At 48.0% G+C, this 22,328-nt stretch overlaps 1 protein-coding gene across 1 annotated transcript in view; it reads left to right on the top strand.

Annotated features, from left to right (window-relative positions):
* The window catches only part of COL15A1 (collagen type XV alpha 1 chain), a 232,531-nt gene that overhangs the window by 189,415 nt on the left and 20,788 nt on the right, over positions 1-22,328 (top strand). The window contains exons 26-34 of the mRNA XM_048511716.1: positions 1,011-1,088; positions 1,185-1,220; positions 2,616-2,669; positions 2,753-2,812; positions 6,266-6,334; positions 8,221-8,262; positions 14,832-14,871; positions 16,387-16,458; positions 18,743-18,780. Coding sequence (XP_048367673.1) covers positions 1,011-1,088; positions 1,185-1,220; positions 2,616-2,669; positions 2,753-2,812; positions 6,266-6,334; positions 8,221-8,262; positions 14,832-14,871; positions 16,387-16,458; positions 18,743-18,780 — 489 coding nt within the window. The remainder of the gene's footprint in view (positions 1-1,010; positions 1,089-1,184; positions 1,221-2,615; positions 2,670-2,752; positions 2,813-6,265; positions 6,335-8,220; positions 8,263-14,831; positions 14,872-16,386; positions 16,459-18,742; positions 18,781-22,328) is intronic.

The following is a 22,328-nucleotide window of genomic DNA, read 5'->3' on the forward strand; positions in this document are numbered from 1 at the left end:
TGGGAGTAATTTCTTGCGGTGTGTTGGCAGTGTTGGGGAACAGATAATCAATCTCTGTGCCTTTGAGATTCTGCTGCAGACTTACAAAACATCCCCTCCTTTCCTAAAGTCTGAACCCGGAGAGTGGAATCCAAAGCAGGTTTAATGCTAGGAGTTTTGGCTGCAGAAAACAGCACGCGTGCAGGGCTTTGATTCAAATTGGAGCTGGGGGGTGAGGTAGAGAGAGAATTGAGCCTTTTCCCTCAGGCTCATTCCGCACATGCAGAATAACGCACTTTCAAACTGCTTTCAGTGCTCTTTGAGGCTGTGCAGAATAGCAAAATCCACTTGCAAACAGTTGTGAAACTGGTTTGAAAACGCATTATTTTGCGTGTGCGGAAGGGGCCTTAGTGTCATTTTCTTGGCCTGCAACAGCCATTCAGATCTTCTGTTGCCTCACAGGAATAAATATACAGCTCCAGTGAGGTGAGTAACAACTCTGTTGGGGTCTTCCAGTTTCAGGAAATAATGCAGAGGAAAGAACACCCCCACCCCCACCACACACACACCACACACACACAACATACATTCCATAGTCCCAAACTGAATGTTGGCTCTGGATACCTGCTCCTTAGACAGATGAACGCTTGTGAGCTCTGGGTGCTGAGTCCCATTGTCATGTCTGGCTTGGCATATCGCCGTGGTGGTGAACCTTTGGCACTCCAGATGTTATGGACTACAATTCCCATCAGCCCCTTCCAGCATGGCCAATTGGCCATGCTGGAAGGGGCTGATGGGAATTGTAGTCCATAACATCTGGAGTGCCAAAGGTTCACCACCACTGGCATATCTTGACTAAATGCAGCAAGGATATAGATCTTTGCTTTCCCTATAATGTGAAAAGTTGAAATAATTCACACCACTTTCAGTCTGAATGAATTTGAAATCCCAAATGCTTGTGCCGTGGGTGGACAGTATGTGAGGTTTCTTGTGTGTAACCATCCAACAAATTATGCTGTGGCTTTTTGTAGGGTGAAAAAGGAGAGCCGGGAGCTATCTTTGCTTCAACAGACTCGCTGACAGAACTGATCCGGAGACCAGGAGAGAAGGTAGCTTTCTTGGCTTATCTGTGATTTCCTTGCTTGCTCTGTTGGGCAGGTGATGCTGTGTTCTCCCTAATATCTAACGTAACCCTTTTCTCACAGGGTGTGCCAGGAGAAATAGGACCACCTGGGGCAATGGTGAGTTGTTTATGGTTTTCCCTTAATGTGGGCATGCTCAAAACCAGTGGCGTTATTTGCCTAGGGACAAGAGGTGCCCCATTCCCCATTGTTTCCAAAGGGAGGTAATAGGAGATGGGCCTACACCTTTGAGGGTCCATAAGTTTGGACCCCCTGAACCAAACTTCACCAAACCTGGGTAGTATCATTAGGAGAGTTTCCTAAAGATACCCTGAAAGTTTGGTGCTTCTAGCTTAACAATTGCACCCTGACAGCAGGCACCCCCCAAATTTCCCCAGATTCTCCTTTTAAATCCACCCCATTCTGCATGGATTTAAAGGGAGAATCTGTCTTAGAAGAAGAAGAAGAAGAGTTTGGATTTATATCCCCCCTTCTCTCTCCTGTAGGAGACTCAAAGGAGCTTACAATCTCCTTGCCCCTCACACAACAAAACACCCTGTGAGGTAGGTGGGGCTGAGAGAGCTCCGAAAAGCTGTGACTAGCCCAAGGTCACCCAGCTGGCGTGTGTGGGAGTGCACAGGCTAATCTGAATTCCCCAGATAAGCCTCCACAGCTCAAGTGGCAGAGCGGGGAATCAAACCCGGTTCCTCCAGATTAGAATGCACCTGCTCTTAACCACTACGCCACATTGAAAGTGATGCTGTTTCACGGTGGGGGTCAATCCATCTTCAAAAAACAGCATCACTTTCAATGCTGTTTAACTAGGGACCCCAGATTCTCCCTTTAAGGTGGATTTAAAAGGAGAATTTGGGCTCTCTAGTTTAAACACCATTGAAAGTGATGCTGTTTGGGGGTGGATTCCAGCATCACAGCAGCTGCCCAGGGGGAGGGTGTGTGTGCAAAACTCAGATTTTGCACCAGGCTCCTTTTTCCCTCTATGATTCTGCCCAGAGGGGAGGGCAGAAGGAACTGCCAGCTGCCCACTGGGAGCCCAGCTAGTGGGGGGCAGGGGAGGGCAGAGTGAGGGAGTCTGCCGTACCTGGCCTTGGAGAGCTGCTTTATAAGCGCTAGGCTGGGGGCGGGACATGGGGAGGCGTGGCCATGCCCTAGGGGTGGGTGGGGGTGTGGCCCCACCCCGAACCCCCACCTCATGAAAAATCTATACCTACGTCCTTGGTTGTTTGGGAAAAGGGTGGGGCATGAATTAAACAGAGGCCTTTTGATTTCAGTTAGAGTCATTTTGTTTCAGGGTTAACTGTGTCAGTTTCAGACAAAGTGTGTACTGTGCTTAGGCATGCTTATGAAGGTGGAAAGACACAAACAGTAACGACAGTTTGAGGGACAATGGGGAAAAAATTCAGCTTCGAATGCAGCCACAAGTTCATTGGCATGTTTATAACATCTGACCAGTTTTTCTTTCCTTCTGCTAACCACCTTTTATTATTTTGTTTTTAGGGACCAATTGGGCCTCCAGGACCTAAAGGAGAACTTGGTTTTCCTGGTCGGCCTGTATGTATACCATTTTTGGAGCCCACCCCCCAACCCGCATTATTTATATTTGGGCCAGAAATCATCTCCTTTTTTCCCTCCAGGGACGCCCCGGCTTGAATGGACTGAGAGGAATAAAAGGTGAACGGGGCGTGACGTTATATGTAAGTTTGAACTGAACAACAAGTTCTTATTAAATATTTGAAAAAGACATAACTGTAGTCAGATGGGCAAACTCATTTACTGAAAGAAAGGAGCTTGGTTGAATTTTGGACAGTTGGAAACCACTGATGGGTTATTTGGGTAAAATAGAAAAAAATTAAAATGATGAGTGGCTTGTGAAGATTAGTGGATTGCTAATATAAGACCTAATAGAGAGAGGTATGTTTATTAGTAGTGGTTATGAAGTTGAAATTGTAAGTATGTGGTTAAACAGCAAGTGATATTGATTTTTTTTTACTGTGATGTAGATGAAATTGGGAGTCATACTAAATGTTTTTTTCTTAAGTTAGTGATTTTTTCCCCTTTTCTTTGGTTTTTTTTTTTGTAAGTGTCCTAAATACTAATAACATTTGAAGATTGGAAAAGGCAAAACAAAACAAGAAAGCAGTACTGCTTGCCACAGTGCTAATTAAGGGGGCTTTCCCCACTCACCTTCTGCTGCCGCTCTCGCGCCCCCTCAGCGCGCGTCATTCCTGGCAGCTTCCTGTCCATAGCGGGGTCATCAAAAGGTGCCCGTTTCAAAGCCAGAATGAAAAGTGCGCTGAGGTGGTGCAAGAGCGGCAGCATCGGGGCGGCTGCGTGGTTGCTGCCCTTGCAAGTGGGGAGTGCCGCTGGACCCTGCTACTTTCCTGGAGTAGCGCGCAGCAGAAGGTAAGTGGGGAAAGCCCCAAGGTGGGAGGTTTTTACTGTGCTGAATGTAGTGGTGGTTTAAAAAAAAGGGATGTAGGCAAATTCATGATAGCTAAGTAGAACTTCCAAATTCAGAGGCAGTGTACATGTGAGTCCTGGAAAGGCTGTTGTTTTCATGTCCTCCTCATAGGCTTTCTGGGATCAAATGCTGGATAGTCATGTCCCGTGACAGGACAGACTGAATCTGAAGGTTTGGGCAGGGAGGAATCATCAGGATCACTGAACCTCTTCCAGGTCACAGAACCAGTAGGAGGTCAGGAGGAGACTGTGACCATGGGACACACTGCCTGGCCAATGGCACCCATGGACCTTCTGCACCTTGAGAGATATTCCCATCATCACCTGCCTCATTGGGGCTCAGGGCTTCTTCAGTCTCTTCTCATCCCTAACAGCAGAGAAGGCGGTTGGCCCAAGATGAAGCCCAGAGAAGGAAGTAGAATTGCTCTCTTGGCAGTGTGAAGCTGACTTAGGAGGAAAAACACCTGTTAACTAAAGGAACACCAGGATCAGTTCCTCTAAATGAGGGATCCCCAACCTTGTTGAAGATATAGAGTGCAACAATAAAATGGAGCCACCCACAAAATGGCTGCTGCAAGAGGTGGAGCCACACACACATACAGGAAATCCAGGTTCCAAGGAATAAGAGTGGTCTGTTGGGATTGATGAGTGTGTCTGAGCTTATGCAGAGGTTAGAGTGACCAGCATGGCTATCATTATCAGGTGAATGTGAACACCTCTTGGTGATAATAATACTTATTTAAAGCTTTTCACCGATGAAAAACATCACGAAACCCAGTCCCAAACATTCCCTGGTGACTGGCTGTGTGAATCAGCCGTCAAAGATCTAGCATCACAGGCGGAGTTTCATTTCACCCTGCCTGTGAGTTAGTTCACAAAGCATAAGCATTTGCAAAATCACTGATTTCTATAGGCTCAGACTGGAGTTACTCTGCCTGGGATTAGCCTGTGGGCCCTGAGATAGTTAGCATTGGTCCAACTATTCTGCCTTCCATGTTCATGGTCTACAATTCCCATCAACCCCTGCTGGCAGCCATGCCAGTAGGGGCTGATGGGAATTGTAGTCCATGAACACCTGAAGCGGCAGAGTTGGACACCCCTGTTGTACAATAAAGTGATGAGACAAAATTGCGTGAAGAACACACATGGTAGAACTGTCCTGTACACCTTGTGACCTTCCCCTCCCTGAATCAAATCACATCTTTTGGTTCCTGCTTGGGACTGCAAAAATGGATTGATGAATACCTGCCTGACCGTGACTGATGGATAACCTATGGCTTGGCGGGTCACAAATTGCATGGGTGTGCTTTTCTTTATTCATTTTAGTGTGTAGACCCTATAAGGCAAATGGGGGTTTAAAGGCTTTTCTACATGCCTCTCCTTGGTTTGCACTCATTATAGAGCAAATAAGTTTTCAACAGGAAGCTTTAAGGAAAATAGATGAGTATAGACCGGTGGTGGCGAACCTATGACACGGGTGCAAGAGGTGGCACTCAGAGCCCTCTCTGTGGGAACTCACGCACAGAATTCATCATGTGGGAGGAGGGTGGAAAATCACCACGCACGCACGCACGCACACACACACACACACCCAGGCTGGCCTGGGAATGATCTTTTATCTGGGAGTAAGCTCGGTTGCTGAGTAAACCCTCCTTGGATCGTGATTCACCCATTTGAAGCATTGTACGGTTGCTTCACTAAGCTTACTCCTGAGTAACGCGTGCCTTGGAGCCAACCGTTTTTTTTAAAACTAAAACCTCAGTATTCAGGTTAAATTGCCGTGTTGGCACTTTGAAATAAATAAATGGGTTTTGGGTTGCAATTTGGGCACTCGGTCTCGAAAAGGTTCGCCATCACTGGTATAGACTGTGAGCCTATACTCACAGATTAACACTGTGAGGTTCATTTCTCCATCTGAAGTTTGGGGCGCTGAATTATTTACTCTTCTGAATTAGGGCAGAACAGAACAAGCCTCTCCAGTTAAACCTCTTGGGTCTTTCAAGTCCTTCTTCTGTTGTGGAAATAGGGGGGTAAAGTGAGATTTCAAAGGAGGAACAAGTCGGCAGAAAGCAAAATTCTCGCAGGTTTGCTGCCTTTGGAACAGCAGCAAGGATCAAGTGTCAGGGTGCTTAACTTCTTACAAATGAAAAGCAGTACGCTCCAACAGAAGGTGGAGTGGGGAGGGCACGGCTTCCCACCTGGCTGCTCTCGAAGACTTCCCACCCCAACATCAGCCACCAGAAGTTGTCTGTCACATTATGAAGAAGGTGCTCTGTCTAAAATGAAAATGGCATTCCAACCAGTGGTGGGATCCAAAAATTTTATTAACAGGTTCCCATGGTGGTGGGATTCAAACTGTGGCGTAGCGCCAATGGGGCTAGGCGGGGCACAATGGGGGCGTGGCCGGGTATTCCAGGGATGGAGCATTGCTGGGTGGGGCTGTGGCAAGGACGCTTCAAGTTCTGCGCGCTACTGCTGAGAGGAGGGGCAAAAATCACGTGGCAAAATCACCCATTAGTCACCCCCTCTTGGCACACACAAATAATTAGTAACCTACTCTCGGGAACCTGTGAGAACCTGCTGGATCCCACCTCTGATTCCAACGCCTGTGTGCTGGGAGGCCCTTTTGGGCCCCTTCTCCTGATTGGTGTTACTAGTAAGGAGTCGTCTTCCTTTTTTCTCCTCAGGGCCACCCGGGCGTGCCTGGGCCACCTGGACCTCCGGGACCTCCAGGCCGTGTGGTTTTCATCAAAGGAGTACGTATGCTTTTGGGTGCTGTTCAGTTCACAGAAATGTGTGGGTCTGCAGCGGAGAACATTCTACATAAGATCTCTTTCAGTAGCCATTAGCCACGGCAGTGGCGTGGGGGAGAGGAAATGGCGCCTGGGGCAAAATGGCCCCTGGGCCCCGTTCCCTGCCCACTTACCTCAGTTCAGCCAGCTTCTGTGGGGCCGGGTGGGGCCGGGCGAGAGGGGAAGGGGGAGGGGTGTGGGGGCGATTTTCCACCCCCGTGGTGACCCTAGCGGGCATGGCACCCGGGCATGGTAAATTTCCCCGGCCTCCGGTGGTAGCTAATGCCGACTGAGCCACAGCAGCTAAAGGCCACCCCTTGACCCAGACACAGTGTACCTCTGACTAGCAGTGGGGATGGTCACTTCCATTTTGCTCTGCTACTGAGCTCCCCAAGGGCTTGCCACTGGTGGACACCACATGCAGCAGCAGAGAAACCTGACCCAGTACTGGCAGGTCGTACACGACATTCAGGGCCAAACACATCAACAATATTTGACAGCTGTTAATAGCTGGTTACCACAGGGGAGTCAGAGGAGGCAGTCAATGGAAGCTGCTTTCCTAAGGCAAATAACACAAAATCCACTGAATTGGAGGGAGGAAATGGGTGATGAGTGAGGAAGGGCTGATCTCGAGTATAGTCACCTGATGCAGCAGGCTAATAAACGCTGCTCTCCCTTGCACTTGGGTATACCGTTAAAACCATATACTTCAGGAGCGAATATTTGGCACTCCAGATGTTATGGATCATATCAGTTCCCATCGCCAGCATGGCCAATTGGCCATGCTGGCAGGGGCTGATGGGAATTGCAGTCCATAACATCTGGAGTGCCAAAGGTTCGCCACCACTGCCATATACCATGGCCAAATATTTCCATTTGGTTCTAGAACCCAAATTGCGACGAGCCCTGACCCTTGCCAGGTGCAATATTCTCCCTTCAGCTACCACTCAGGGTAGAATACAGAAAGTGCCTTTTAATGAAAGATTTTGTCCCTGCAGTTCAGCTTACGAAGAGTCAATCCAACATGTGATATTACACTGCCCGTTACACAGTTTAGCCAGGAATAAATATCTAAACCCGTGGTTAAAATCCCCCATTGATAATACTGATCTATCAATTGTGGTAACGATGCTGGATTGTGGTTCTGCAAGTGTATTGGAAGCGCTGGCTAACTTTTTGTGCTCTGTCGTCAGCAAACGGTTATAACTGTACTAGAGATTGTATCATTACACTGAGGTTGCCATTGTTGCTGGTATATTGCTGCTGTTGTTTTAATTATGCCATTAAAGGTTTATACACACACACACACACACACACACACACACACCAGTGAGAGTGAGGAAGGGGTTAAGGCCCAAATCACCTGCGCTTCTAAGTGAGCTTTTCAGCCTCTGCCCTAGGGTTGCCAGCCTCCTGGTCAGGCCTAGAGATCTTCTAGAATTATACCTGATCTCCCACCAGTGTAGTTCCCACCAGGGCTCTTTTTCAGCCTGAACTGAACAGGCCACTTTTTCAGCCTGAACTTTTTTAGGCTAAACTGAGGTAAGTGGGGGGAGGGGAGGGGCGATTGTCCGCCGCCCAGGTGCGCGCCCTGTGTGCGGTGCAACACACACATCCCTGTCCCCTTATAGCTTTTCCTCTGCCCTATTCACACATTCTTCTTCCAGTTGCTGGAGCATCCTAGGAGCCGCTGCCTCATTCAATGCACAGGCTAAAAAAAATCATTGGCATTTTCCGTGTTGCGCTTTTAGTTGGTTGTACGAGGGATGTGATCAGGCATCTTTTATTAACTTATTGCTTTTTTAAAAGTCATTATTAACTACATTTATTTTCTTCCAAATTTTACACAGGCAGTATTCCCGATTTCTCCTAGGCCTCAGTGCAAGATGCCAGTAAGTCATCTACAGTATACGTGTTCAATATTATTGATCACTAAATGTAGTGTGTTTGTGTGTTTGTGTCTGCACATGGCAATCAGATCTGTGCACATGGCAATCAGATCTGTGGATCTTAATCAGTCTGCCCTATTACAATATATAGGTGACCCTCATGTATTGGCTGCATTGCTAGGCTGGGCAGCCCTTCTGAATGTGCAGAAAATCAACAACACCTTGTTATCAGGGAACAAGACCAACAGTGTAGTTAGTGATCATCCAAAGGAAGTGCCCTTCTAGTTTGCTCTCTAGGGATCCCCTGAGGGGGTAAGCCTGACTTCTGCTTACTCTCGTGCTGGAAGACAAATGTACTCACCATCTGTCGTCTTCATTCCCAAAGAATTCTCAGAAGGCAAACCACAGAGAAGGCTACAGGCATTCTTTTCTGGGGCTGGCAGCCGCCACTCTGTCAGGCAGAGCCCCAGAGTCCCACCTTATGGATCATCAAATGCAAACAAAATTCCCAATGTAGATTCTGCATGTTATAAGTAATGCTTGGCCCACTCTACCCTGATGCCTTTATTTGGAGAATGTCAAAAATAAAGGTCACGTACCCCAAGGACGTAGGTAAGGGGGGTTTCATAGGTTCAAACTCCCCATTACAAAACCAAAGCCCCGCCCCTCTCACCCCCTCCGCCCCCCTAACCCTAACCCCGCACCCCCACCTGCTGGGCTCCCAGCCGGCAGTCCCTTCTTCCCTCTCCTCCGGGGAGAAGAGACTGCGGTCCCCGGCCTTGGAGAGCTGCTTTTATAAGCCCCACCCGCCCCTGGGGTCATGGCCACACCTCCCAAGCCCCACCCCCACCCCCAGTGGTTATAAAAGCAGCTCTCTGAGGCCAGGGACCACAGTCTCTTCTCCCCGGAGGGGAGGGAAGAGGGGACTGCCGGCTGCTGGCTGGGTTCCCAGCCGGTGAGGGTGGCTGGGAGCAGAGGGGGTGAAGCTGGGTGGGTGGGTGGGTGGGTGGGCAGGCAGGCAGGGCAGGGGAGACTGCTGTCCTAGCCTCGGAGCACTGAGGTGAGGGGCAGAATTTGGGGAGGCGGGGCCTCGAACCCAGCCCATAAAAAATCTATAGCTACGTCACTGACGTACCCTGAGCTGAATGGCCAAGTCAAGCCCAATCTCGTCAGATCTAGGAAGCTACCGTGTTTCCCCCAAAATAAGACAGTGTCTTATATTAATTTTTGCTCCCCAAGATGCGCTATGTTTTATTTTCAGGGGATGTCTTATTTTTCTGTGTTCTGTTTGTCAGGCATGCTTCCAAACAAAAACTTTGCTACGTCTTACTTTCGGGGGATGCCTTATATTTCACACTTCAGCAAAACCTCTACTACGTCTTATTTTCTGGGGATGTCTTATATTCGGGGAAACAGGGCAAGCAGGATTGATCCTGATTAGTATATGGATAGGAGGCCACCAAGGAAGTCCTGCTCTTGCCTTGAAAACCTTTTGGTCAGCTTTGACTTCTTGGCACTTTCTACCAGCGCCCACTTCACCATTTGCCTTGACCTGGGCAGCCCAGGCTAGCTGGATCTCATAGGACATAGGTCATGGGAGCTAAGGAGGGCTGGCCCTAATTAATGTTTAAATGGGCAAAGGCAGGTAATGGCAAACCGCCTCTGTCTCTTGCCTTGAAAACCCGACGGGGCTGCCACGTGTGGGCTGTGACTTGCTGGCAAAAAGCCATCACATGTTTCTAGCAGACATATATGTCCGCAAAAGTACATTTCTCAGGTTGCTCAGTATTTTTCTTTACATACAACATTTTTTTAAAATCCGTGAGTCTTGGCCTAACATCTCTTGCCTCATCATTACATGCATTCTAAATTCCTAAATTCAGGATTCGTACCAAGCTGCTGGCTTTTATTGGCTTGAAATCAGTTGTTGCTGGCTACAGATCAACTCTGTATTGTAATGTGGCAGGATGACATGATCAAACACAATATGGCAGTCTAGTCTGGCACGCCTTTTGTGATCCTTTACTGTCTCCTTACTAACACGGAATGCCAAATGTGTGCCCTCAGGCTCAGAGGACCAACCCTTTAAGATAACAGAGAATGGTGATCAAATATTTACATGCTCAGAAGAAAAAAAAAAGGCTTAAGGGAAACATAAATAAAAATGTAGCTGGCTTAAAATTCTTTTGACATTCCTCCTGCCTCACCAAAGTTGTCTCAAAGTATTTGTCGCCCTTGAGGAGACAATGAGCATTGTTTTGTAGTTGGGTTATTTTAATCTGTTAATTTTCTTTTAGCCTTCAGTGTATTTTATCACTTTTTTCCAATAGATTCTTAAAAAAAATATTTTAAAGGAAACATTTCACGTTCGCATGTATGCGCATGCACCCAGTCGCAGATACCCATCTGTTTTGCAATGCTTCTCTGAGCCCCATTGGACTAGCCAGGTGCCTCTCTTGAGGTTCAGGGGGGGTCTCTGGCAGCAGGGAAGCCCCTTTTCTGCTGGAGACTCTAGAGCAGTGGTGGCGAACCTATGGCACGGGTGCCAGAGGTGGCACTCAGAGCCCTCTCTGTGGGCACGCGTGCACAGAGTTCGTCATGTGATAATAGTGTAATTATTTCAGGGAGATTATTAGCATTAAACCTCAGACCTAGTTTTGGGGAAGCAGCATAGGTAACCCTGTTAAGCGCTGTTAAACCCTACTGATTTTCATGGGAAGAACTAAAGCGTGATCCTTTACCTGGGCGTAAGCTCGGTTGCTGGCAGTGGGGCTTGCTTCTGAGTAAACCCTCCTAGGATCGTGATTCACCCGTTCAAAGCGTTGCACAGTTGCTTCAAAGCAATGCAACTGACTACCACCAAGCTTACTCCCGAGTAACGCGTGCCTTGGAGCCAACCGTTTTTTCTATACTGAAACCTCAGTATTCAGGTTAAATTGCCATGTTGGCACTTTGCGATAAATAAGTGGGTTTTGGGTTGCAATTTGGGCACTCGGTCTCGAAAAGGTTCACCATCACTGCTCCAGAGGGCAGCACTTTGTCATGCAGCGATTCCCAACCAGGGTTCCATGATACCCTGGGGTGCCGTAAGCATGTCCCAGGGGTACCACGGCAACGCTACTGGCCCCCCTCACTTTTGCGGTGTCTCCCGCAGGCACCAGCAAGGATATGGAGCTGGTCCAGGGGGCAGGGCCTGTCGCAAGGTCAGCAGCCACTACCCACCCTCCCACTCTCATGCTTCCCTTCACCCTGTAAGGGGAAGGTGAGGGGGTGGCAATCAGGGGAACTGGGAGGGGAAGGTGGGGGGAGGATGGCAGGGGTACTGTGAGATATGAAGAGTGAGGTCAAGGGTACCATGACGTCAAAAAGGTTGGGAAACACTGTATCATGACAGCAAGCCTGGGAGAGCCACGCTTGTTTCAGTAAAACCTGGGTTCTTTTCTCCAATAACTCCAACCAGCTAAGGTCTCAATGATTTTTATTGAAAAACAGAAATAAAAGAAATAAAACTTAAATGCACGGAGGTTGCTCAGCTGGTTACATTCCTTTTAGTTCTTTGTCCCCATTCCGGGAACCCATGGCCCAGAGATGCTTCTCTGACCACGTCTCAAGATGGAATTCCAAAACCTTTATTTTCCCCTTCTCAGGAAAACTCTGTTCAGGCCACGAGGTAACTTAGGCCTTTGAAGTTTCATCCTGGCACCTTTGTATGGCTTCCTGTCCTCCCTCCAGGAGATCAAAAGGCAAAGATGCTTTTCACAGTCATATGTGACTTCCCTTTACTGTAGCGATAGCATCTTCCATGACACGCCCCCTTTTGGAGATGAAGTCTGTAAACTCCATGTTCACATACTTCAACTTCCTAATAATACTGGTTGCATAATATCAAATGTTTCTAGCTAATACATAGTTCAGCTAACTATTTTCCATCACACACTGCTTGAGTAGATGATACCCAAAAAGATGGGACTGATGGTCTGACTCTCCATCTAAGGCCACTTCATACCTTTGGGCCTCCAGTTGTTACCTGTGACTAGTTGCTGATGACCCCCGGTGCCTTTGTCTGGTTTGGCTGTTGGTTATGCTGGCCTCTTGCCCCTCACGTGAGCCCTCCCCTGTGTTGCTTCTCACAGAAAGCCATTATGAATCAAGGAATTCCATAGCATGCCCAAAGTTATACTGTGAACTTAAAGATGAGGGGTTAGGAGTTCCAGGCTTGTAGCCCCAGTCCCGGAGGAGTCTTCTCCACATTTTGTCTGGGTATTTAGAAGGTAAATCAGTTCATTCATTGTGTCATCAGTGCAGTCCCACAGGCTAACTGCAAAGAACTACCGTATATACTCGCGTATAAGCCGACCCGCATATAAGCCGAGGCACCCAATTCTACCTCAAAAAACTGGGAAATTTTATTGACTCACGTATAAGCCGAGGGTGGGAAAGATCCATCAGGAAGCAGGGTGCTGAGCCTGCAAAGGAGCCACAGCTGGAGGAAAGGAGCGCCCCAGAAGCCTTTGGGAGGCTTTTTAAGGAGGGGCGAGGCGGCACGCACGGGTCTGGGGAGAGGGAAAGTGGCTGAAAGCAGGAGAAAGGGAAGCCGAGAATGCCTCCTCCCCCTCACTAACTCAGGCTTTCTTTCTTGCAGGCTCAAAGTTTAAGGCGTTGTTTCAGGGAAGCTGCCTCTCGAGGCAGCCTGTCTATGGTTTTCTTAAAAGGGCAATGCTGCAGCATTGCAGCTTCCCTGAAACAACGCCTTAAACTTGAGCCTGCAAGAAAGAAAGCCTGAGTTAGTGAGGGGGAGGAGGCTTCACCACTCATAGGTAAGCGCTGTGGCTCTGCACGGGGGGGGGGGGAGGGGATGACCCTCGTATAAGCCGAGGGGGGCATTTTTCAGCCTAAAAAAAAGGCTGAAAAATTCGGTTTATACGGTAACCAGGAGGCTTGCAGAAGCTTGCAAACCCCCCCCCCCCCCCCCGCTTGCTCTCTGGAGTTGAAAGCGGGCTGGTTCCCCACCCAAACAGTCACATAAAAGGAGATAAGGAAAGCGCTCCTCTCTCAGTTCTCTCTTTGCCACTGTGGAAAGAAGACTGATTCACCGGCCGATTACCCACCGGCACTCTGGCGCACGGTGGAACTGGAAGCACGTCGGGGCAAGAACCCTTGTCCCGGCATGCTTCCTCTTTGCGATGCAAACGATCCTTTTGTTTCCAGTGTTGAATCTGAGGACACTTCCGAGAACAGCAAAGCTGCTTCTCCACAAACCATTTCTAGATGGATGGTTTCTGCCATGAGGTTCACCTATATGGCAATGCTAAGTTGGATTGCCCGCTTCAAGTGAGAGCTCTTTCCACCAGGGCCCAAGCCTCTTCTGCGGCTCTTCTCACCACAGTCAATCGGAGCCCTTTGGGGATAGGGCGGTATATCAAACAAACAAACAAACAAACAAACAAACAAACAAACCTTCATGGCATTTGTAAGGCAGTGACTTGTTTTGATGCATCCACATTTCTCTAGCGTTATCCCATCCATGTGGACTGCAGGAGAGATGCTGCTGTTGGGAGAGCAGCGTTGCAGCTGTTCCTTCAAAGACAAACCTGTACCTGCCTCCGTGGCAAATGAGCCTGCTATTCTCCCATGTGGGGCTGCACTGAAGACACGACCATGAAAGCAAAGTTGCGCTTGTTCATTGAGCGTCTTCTGTGCAGTTACGCCTCCTTTCCTTCTGTGGCCTATTATGTCTTCAAATGATGTTCAATTATGATAGTGAAGGGAGAATGGCGAGAGGAGCCCTACCCCTGTGACTGTTTGAGCGGGAAATCAGCCTGCTCTTGGCTCTGGTATGAAAGGAGGAGAGCTCCCCAAATACTTACAAGCTTCTAGAAACCTTGAGGTCAGTTCTCCCCAGCTGGCCTGTGCATGCACAGTCCCCATGGGTACCTGGCACAGAAGACACTTGATTAACAACCATTACAGGTAAGTGCAACATTGTCTAATTGACCACGACAGTGCAAGTGCCATCTGTTATCTTAAAATCCGAAATCTGCTTTGCTACTCGGATGATCACCTTACTGACCTAACCAGATTACTCTAACAGCATGGCGACATAACATTTCTTCCAAGCATGTTGCGTGTGGAAGAATCTGTGATCAAAAATGTCTGATGGGCATACAGTAGTACCGTGTTTCCCCGAAAATAAGACAGTGTCTTATATTAATTTTTGCTCCCAAAGATGTGCTATGTCTTATTTTCAGGGGATTTTCTGTGTTCTGTTCGTCGGGCATGCTTCCAAACAAAAACTTTGCTACGTCTTACTTTCTGGGGATGCCTTATATTTCGCACTTCAGCAAAACCTCTACTACGTCTTATTTTCAGAGGATGTCTTATATTCGGGGAAACAGGGTATTTGGTGAGCTCCCCAATATTACAGAATGCCTCACCGTTATCTACTATGTGAGATGTGATTATTCATTTAGATATTTTCAGGACTATCTCAAGAGAAATCTCCCAAGGAGGCACCAGTCATGAGCAAATTGATGTTAATTGCATTCTGAATCTATTTTTCTCTGCCTGAATAGGTAAGCACCGCTCGTTCAGGAAACCAGGAAGCCACTGATAGTAAGTTCCTTGACAACTTGGGCCCCCCATTGCTAACCTATGTTGGTTTGAATCTTTGGCATTGTCTTCAGAGTGTGCAGTTGCAGGTTTGCGATCCGATCCAATCCAAAAACCTTTATTAGGCATAAACCAGAAGTGCCATACATTCCAAATACAAAAACAGGATCATTGTTATATATCATGTAGAACACGGATTAAAAATGTAGCAACTGCTTCAGAAATTTCTACATGAGGGCTATTCAATAGCATAGACATTTTTAGTTTGTCTGAGAGAAACACAAATTCTAGAGGTAGTAAAGCTCCCAGATTGGTTCCGATATCATTATACCTCGAACAGTAAAGCAGGATATGAGGGATTGAGTCCATAGCATTGGGACAGTACCGCCAACAACGCTCACTTTGTGGGATGTTAAGGAAACGACCTTGAAGATAGACAGAGGGGAATGAGTTGCACCTTGCTCTGGTCATGACCCATCTGCACTTATAATTAACAAGCTGTTCTAAGTATACAGCAGGGCTAGATTTCGGGGGGGTTGATCCCAAAGTAGAGAGGGGAACAGGAGCTTTGAGATCACAGATTGGAGGAATCTCCTGCCCGTGTTGCAGGGGGGGGTTGCCCCATCCCTCCTTAGTGTAAGGACCTGTAAGGTCCCCCCCCCCAGCTGGAGTGAGCTCTGGGCCTGGACTGGGACAAATCAGCTGGACCTGCAAGTTTTGCGATGGCGGCTGGCTTGCCTCCTCCCGCACTTGAAGTGGGGTGGTGGGGGGGGTTGGGTGGCGGCATGGGGGGAAAGGGGGAGGTGTGGGGGATTTTTCCTGGCCGCACGTGAGTAAAAGCGGTTAGGGCGGCACGTTGCAAACTCCCCCCACCCCCTCGTACCTTCGCCACTGAGTGTAGGAGAAGGTGATGTGGAGGCTGGCTGATGGGGCGGCGAGGCTGGGGGGTGGGGCCTGTGGGGGGTGGTACGGTCGGCGGCTGGAAGAGCAGGAGGCGGTGAATGGAGAGGAAGGCCGTTCCCGGCGCGGTGATCATTGAGGGCTGGGAAGGTCAGTTGCTGGAAGCCGGCGGTACGGAGCGTGTGTTTGGGGAAGCGAAGGTGTGTGTCGGCGGTGTGCATGCGTGCATGCTGGCCGACAGTGGGCATACACGTTTGGAGGTGGGGGGGAGAGGGGGAGGGTGGTGGCAGTATGCGGGCGAGTTAGCCTGGCAGTTGAAGAAGGCATTCTAAGCTGTGTTGTGGGCATGCGTCGTGGGTTTTTGGTGGAAATTTGGGTTTTGTGTGGCACAGGAGTGGTCCCACAGTGGGGGAAGGAGCTAAGAACATGGAAGGAGGCATGTTGGATGGTGTGTGAAAATTTCACGCCGTTTGATCCAGCCATTTAGGAGGTGACCTGTTACCAACAAAGTCACGATTAGCTTTTTATATATATAGATAATGTCCAAGGCACTGTCTGTCTTACAGAAAATTCCAGTTCAACTGACATTACTTTTTCTCTGTATTTTTTAAAAAACAGGTTCCTTGGGTGTTTGTGGTCCACCAGGTATAAAAGGTGAAAAAGGAGACCATGGCGAACCAGGACCTCCAGGTATCATAAAAGACTACTTCTTACCTTAGATGGTGTTTGGTACGAGAATATGGATGTTGGGGAGGCAATGGGGTTGGCAACAACGCTGCAGCCGGACCAGCCCCTCCCAGGAGCGTCTAGGGATAGGCGGGCCGACTCTGAGTAGGCCGGGCCCACAGGAGTGAAAGGGGCGGAGCAGGGATTGGAGGGGGTGGTGGCACAAAGGAGGAGGAAGAGGATATAAGGAGGGTGAAAGGAAGCACTCAGGAGGGAGCCGGAAAACTTTTTGCCCCAGGATCCATGTTGTGTAGGTACGCCTCTGCTCAAATGTCAGCAGTGACCTATGAGAGGTCTATGGATGATTCCACACAGGCAAAATATAATGGGCTAATGGGTGTGAAAAATGTGTTATAGGGGAAAGGTTCCCACGGAACTCGCCCCCAAACGCCTTTAACCCATTTTATTTTGCTAAACCAGGTCAAATAAAAGTTGCTAAATTCGCAACTTTTCCCCTTTAACCCAGTTTTCACACGCTTCTTACTTGCCTGTGCGAACTATGGCAAGCAAGAAGCATTCTGTTTCCCCCTCTTCTGTCCACCATTATGGTGGATTCTGTAGGTAGCTACTGTGTTTCCCCGAATATAAGACAGTGTCTTATATTAATTTTTGCTCCCCAAGATGCGCTATGTCTTATTTTCAGGGGATGTCTTATTTTTCTGTGTTCTGTTCGTCGGGCATGCTTCCAAACAAAAACTTTGCTAATGCCTTGCTTACTTCCGAGGATGCCTTATATTTTCCAAGCACTTCAGCAAAAAAAAAACCTCTACTTCACGTCACTTATTTTTCCTAGGGATGTCTTATATTCGGGGAAACAGGGTAGTGAACTGTTACTACGTTCACTCTAAACCCGTGGTGGCGAACCTTTGGCACTCCAGATGTTATGGACTACAATTCCCATCAGCCCCTGCCAGCATGGTCAATTGGTCAGGTTGACGGGGGCTGATGGGAATTGTAGTCCATAACATCTGGAGTGCCAAAGGTTCGCCACCACTGCTCTAAACAGTAGGCACTGCTGCAATCCAAGACTTCTGATCACGCCCACAGAAATTGGTATTAAATCGGTGCAGGACCCTTATTTATTCTAGGAGTGGTGCTCATAGTTATCCCCCGACACTGTTCCGTTTGATATCTGCCTACCGTGTTTCCCCCGACACTGTTCCATTTGATATCTGCCTACCGTGTTTCCCCGAAAATAAGACAGTGTCTTATATTAATTTTTGCTCCCAAAGATGCGCTATGTCTTATTTTCAGGGGATGTCTTATTTTTCTGTGTTCTGCTCGTCGGGCATGCTTCCAAACAAAAACTTTGCTACGTCTCACTTTCGGGGGATGCCTTATATTTTGCACTTCAGCAAAACCTCTACTACGTCTTATTTTCAGGGGATGTCTTATATTTGGGGAAACAGGGTAGCATTAGAGTGGATTCTCTAGGCCAGTGGTGGCGAACCTTTGGCACTCCAGATGTTATGGACTACAATTCCCATCAGCCCCTGCCAGCATGGCCAATTGGCCATGCTGGCAGGGGTTGATGGGAATTGTAGTCCATAACATCTGGAGTGCCAAAGGTTCGCCACCACGGCTCTAGGCGGTACCATTTTGTGCCAGTATATTTGGGGGGGGGGATTCCCAGGTGGGGGGCATTCTTGAATGGGAGGATTCTTGGATGCCTGTTTCACAGGGAAACACCCCACACCCTGTCGCCGGGCTCCTAGCGATCCTAGATGGCTCCTGCACCCGCCGTGCGAACGGCGAGACAGGCAGCATGGGTTTGTTTAACCCATTTGTGTTGCCCGTGCAGAAGGGACCTGTCCGTACACCTGGATCATTTGCTCGTGCTGGGAGTAGAAGGTGTTTCTTTGTGGTGGTTCCACTGGAGACTCCATTGGCTGGAGAATCCCAGAAGGTGATACAGGAAAAGGAACGTTCTGATTCCATGTTTTGTGGGCAGCACAGTGGTATGATACTTATGACAGGAATTTAAATGCACAGAAATGTTTTAAAAGCTGTATCTGGTAAAATGGAAAGTGCCCCTCTTTGGCCAAATCTTTGCGTTAATATATTGACGTCACGCATGGCGGATCCGTTGGCTAAAATCTATCTCGACAGAGGAGAAGGTAATTAGGTCTGCCGCATGGAAAAGGTCAAAAGTGTTGCCATGAACAGTTTTCATTTATAACTGCGAAAAATAGTTGTGGTCTTAAAAGAAATGGAAATTGCGGCTAATTTTCCTCCCCTCGCTTTCCAGGTCCTCCGCTGCCGTCGACGTATTTCAACCACTTCAGGGTAATTACTGTCTGGACGCCTCAGGATTCTGTCTTTTTTTGGTGTTTGTAAAAGAAGTAATTGCTGTCTATTGGGTAGAAGCAATTATTCGCTGATATTCGTGCATTTTCAGCATGACCTTAGCCACATAATGTGCTGCCTTGCTTCACAGCTTCGCCACTTTGGCAGCCCAAGGTGTCCTGGCACCTGCTGAGCAACTGAGGTGCGACTCTGAGGAAACGGGACAGTCTGGCTTGTCCCATTCAGGTCTCCTTCCAGTTATTCCTCACCCCAAGCAAGGTGTTCCCGTCTCACCCCAAGCAAGGTGTTCCCAGCAGCAGTGGCGTAGGAGGTTAAGAGCTCGTGTATCTAATCTGGAGGAACCGGATTTGATTCCCAGCTCTGCCGCCTGAGCTGTGGAGGCTTAACTGGGGAATTCAGATTAGCCTGTACACTCCCACACACGCCAGCTGGGTGACCTTGGGCTAGTCACAGCTTCTCGGAGCTCTCTCAGCCCCACCTACCTCACAGGGTGTTTGTTGTGAGGGGGGAAGGGCAAGGAGATTGTAAGCCCCTTTGAGTCTCCTGCAGGAGAGAAAGGGGGGATATAAATCCAAACTCTTCTTCTTCTTAGGCTGTCCCATAAGCCACCAGGTATGACTTCCCAGTTCTGGAATTCAGATGTTTACTGTGTAGTGTAGTGGTTCAAAGCAGTGGACACTAATCTGGAGAACCAGGTTTGATTCCCCGCTCTACCACACGGGCGGCGGACTCTTATCTGGTGTACCAGATTTGTTTCCCCATTCCTACGTTGATTCAGAACTGTCTCAGCCCCACCTGCCTCACAAGGTGTCTGTTGTGGGGAGAGCAAGGCGAAGGAGTTTGTAAGCCACCTTGACAATCCTTACCACAGAGAAAGCAGGGTATAAATCCAAACTCCGCTTCTTCTTCTTAACATGGAGGTTCCACTGATGTTAGCGACTGATAAGACTGTCCTTCAAGAAAGGAGCTCCCTGCCGGCCAAACTAGGCCCAAACCCTCCCCAGAGCCCTGGTGACTGCTGCTCTTTTTCCCCTAATTTGGCTAGCCTACGTCAGGCCACACCCCAGTGTATGGTCCTCAGCAGCTGTGTTTATTATTATTATTATTATTATTATTAGTAGTAGTAGTAGTAGTAGTAGTAGTAGTAGTAGTAGTGTTGTTGTTGTTACTGTTATTATGTTTGTTTGTTTGTTTGTTTATTAATTAGATTTATAGGCCGCCTCACCCCCAAAGGGCTCGAGGCGGCTCACAATACAGCTGTTCTAATAACAGCACATAAAATACATAACTAAAACTAACCACATTAAAACAAATTTCCATAGCAGTTTTATATAGACTGTCAAAGAAATAATACCCGAGAATCAAGATTTAAAATAGAAGAAAGATTCTACTGTGCAGAATTAGGTATCTGACCCAGGATGCTCTCGACGAGAGACACACCTTAACCAGACAACGACTTCGTTTTTATAGATACAAAGAGTACAGACGTCATATAATCGTACCAGCATACTAACCCATATGATCATTCTCCCCTTACACGTGCTTTCTGCATGAGCATTAAGATCAGATTGGCTTGTCTGCCTGTTTCTTTCTTGTCACCCTGAAGCTGCATGTCCCCTGCTCGTGTCTCCCTGCCCATACGCAAGGGGACTGCAATAAAGTGAAATGTGTCTTTCTGGTTTTCCAAACCAGTTTCCAACATTCCTAAGTTTGTTCCCAGAGAGAGAAATGTCTCCGAGCTAAAAAAGATTTTACATACATCCCTAGGATGGGTTTGAATCATAAAGTTCCTTTTTCATTTCAAAAAACTGATTTTAACAAATACACTATGTGATTCTAGTAGCATAGAGTTATAGTAAAATGCAAGTAAATATAAATCTCTCGTTATCATTTCAGTGTTCATTAAAATATAGAAAAACACATTTTCAACTATCTAATCAAATCCTTTCTATTCTAACGTTTGATTTCTTTATTGATATGTTTATTTCACGTAGGCATCCCGTATAGCTAGTTTTGACAAACAAGCCTATAAAATAGATGTCTTCTGTCACGTCTTTGGGCCTTAGTGGCAAGATCTTATAGATATTATCTTTCCTTTGCCTGCATGATCAGTGCGTGACTGCTGATATGCTGGCCTTTTCTAGAGAGCAGCCTTTTTCAATCCTTGGTTCTACATATCCATTTTTCTTTAATATCAAATGCAATTTTTAGACCTATGGTAAGGTGACCAGACGTCCCGCTTTTGGCGGGACAGTCCCCGCTTCTTTAAATTGTCAATCTGTCCCACGATCCGGTAGAGGTTTTAACTGAAACGATTTTGCCTTCTGGAGCTTCCACTTTGGGAAACAGGGAGCTGCCCCAGGAAGGTAGACTGATCTTATTTAACCTCAGCGCCTTGTGACGCAGGAAGCGCACTGCGCTTTTGAGGTGTTTCCCTCTCCGGTTCCCGCCCTGTGACAGGGCGGGAAACCAGGGAGCGCCCCAAAAGGCAGTGCGCTCCTGCAGCCGCACACACATGCGCGCCCCCGTCCCGGTTTAAAAATGTGACAATCTGGTCACCTTAGCCTATGGCCCATCCTCACACCTAAGTTCAGTCTCAAAATGGCTGTTCATCTTGTGCATATGAATCCTGAGTTCACCTTTTAACTTGTTAAAGAGCCTCGGGTGCCTGTTTTATTTTCTGACAAGGAAAAGTGTGCAGAAAGAGAGTGACGCCCTTCCGCTTTCTGGGTAGTACCTTGTAATCTGAGTATAAGAAATCCATTCTATTGTATATTTATTTTTTTGTTTTAAAGATTTTCAATTAAAATTGCTCAGATGCTCCATTTTAATAAGGAACCATTTGGAAAGAGCTGCTCAGGGCCTGAAGGGACAGGCTCTTATAGTTTAGGAGGGGAAAATCTCCTCCAGGCACATGAGGGCAGAAGGTTTGTCGCAGGGACACAATGAGGATTGCTGACTATAGGTTAGGAAATTCCTAGAGAGTCTGTAGATAGAGCTTGGGGAGGGCAGGGTTTGGGGTATAATGTAAGGTGACCAGATGGTCACCTTTGTGAACCAGGATGGGGGGTAGGTGGCCACGCGTGCGTGTATGCGTGTACAGCCGCAGGAGCGCACTGTCTTTTGGGGCGCTGCCATTTCCCGCCCTGTGACAGGGAGGGAAACGGCAGCGCCCCAGAAGGCTGTGCTCCTGCGGCCGCGCGCGCAGGAGGCTGTCGCACTGCCTTGCGCCCCAAAAGGCAGTGCGGCAGCCTCCTAAAAATCGGGACAATTGAAATAACCTGCGGGACGCGGGACAAATTGTTTGAAGGCGGGACTGTCCCGCCAAAAGCAGGACGTCTGGTCAACCTACTATAATGCCATAGAGTCAAACCTCCAAAGCAGCCATTTTCTCAGGGGGAACCAATCTCTGTCATCTGGAGATCAGTTGTAATTGCAGGTGGTCTCTAGGCTCCACCTGGGGGTTGACAACTCTAGGGCTGTGGTCTCCAGGTGTTTTCAAGTATACCTCCTGGAATTACTACTGA

The sequence above is a fragment of the Sphaerodactylus townsendi genome, linkage group LG11 (genome assembly GCF_021028975.2).
Source record: "Sphaerodactylus townsendi isolate TG3544 linkage group LG11, MPM_Stown_v2.3, whole genome shotgun sequence".
In the NCBI taxonomy this organism is placed as follows: Eukaryota; Metazoa; Chordata; class Lepidosauria; order Squamata; family Sphaerodactylidae; genus Sphaerodactylus; species Sphaerodactylus townsendi.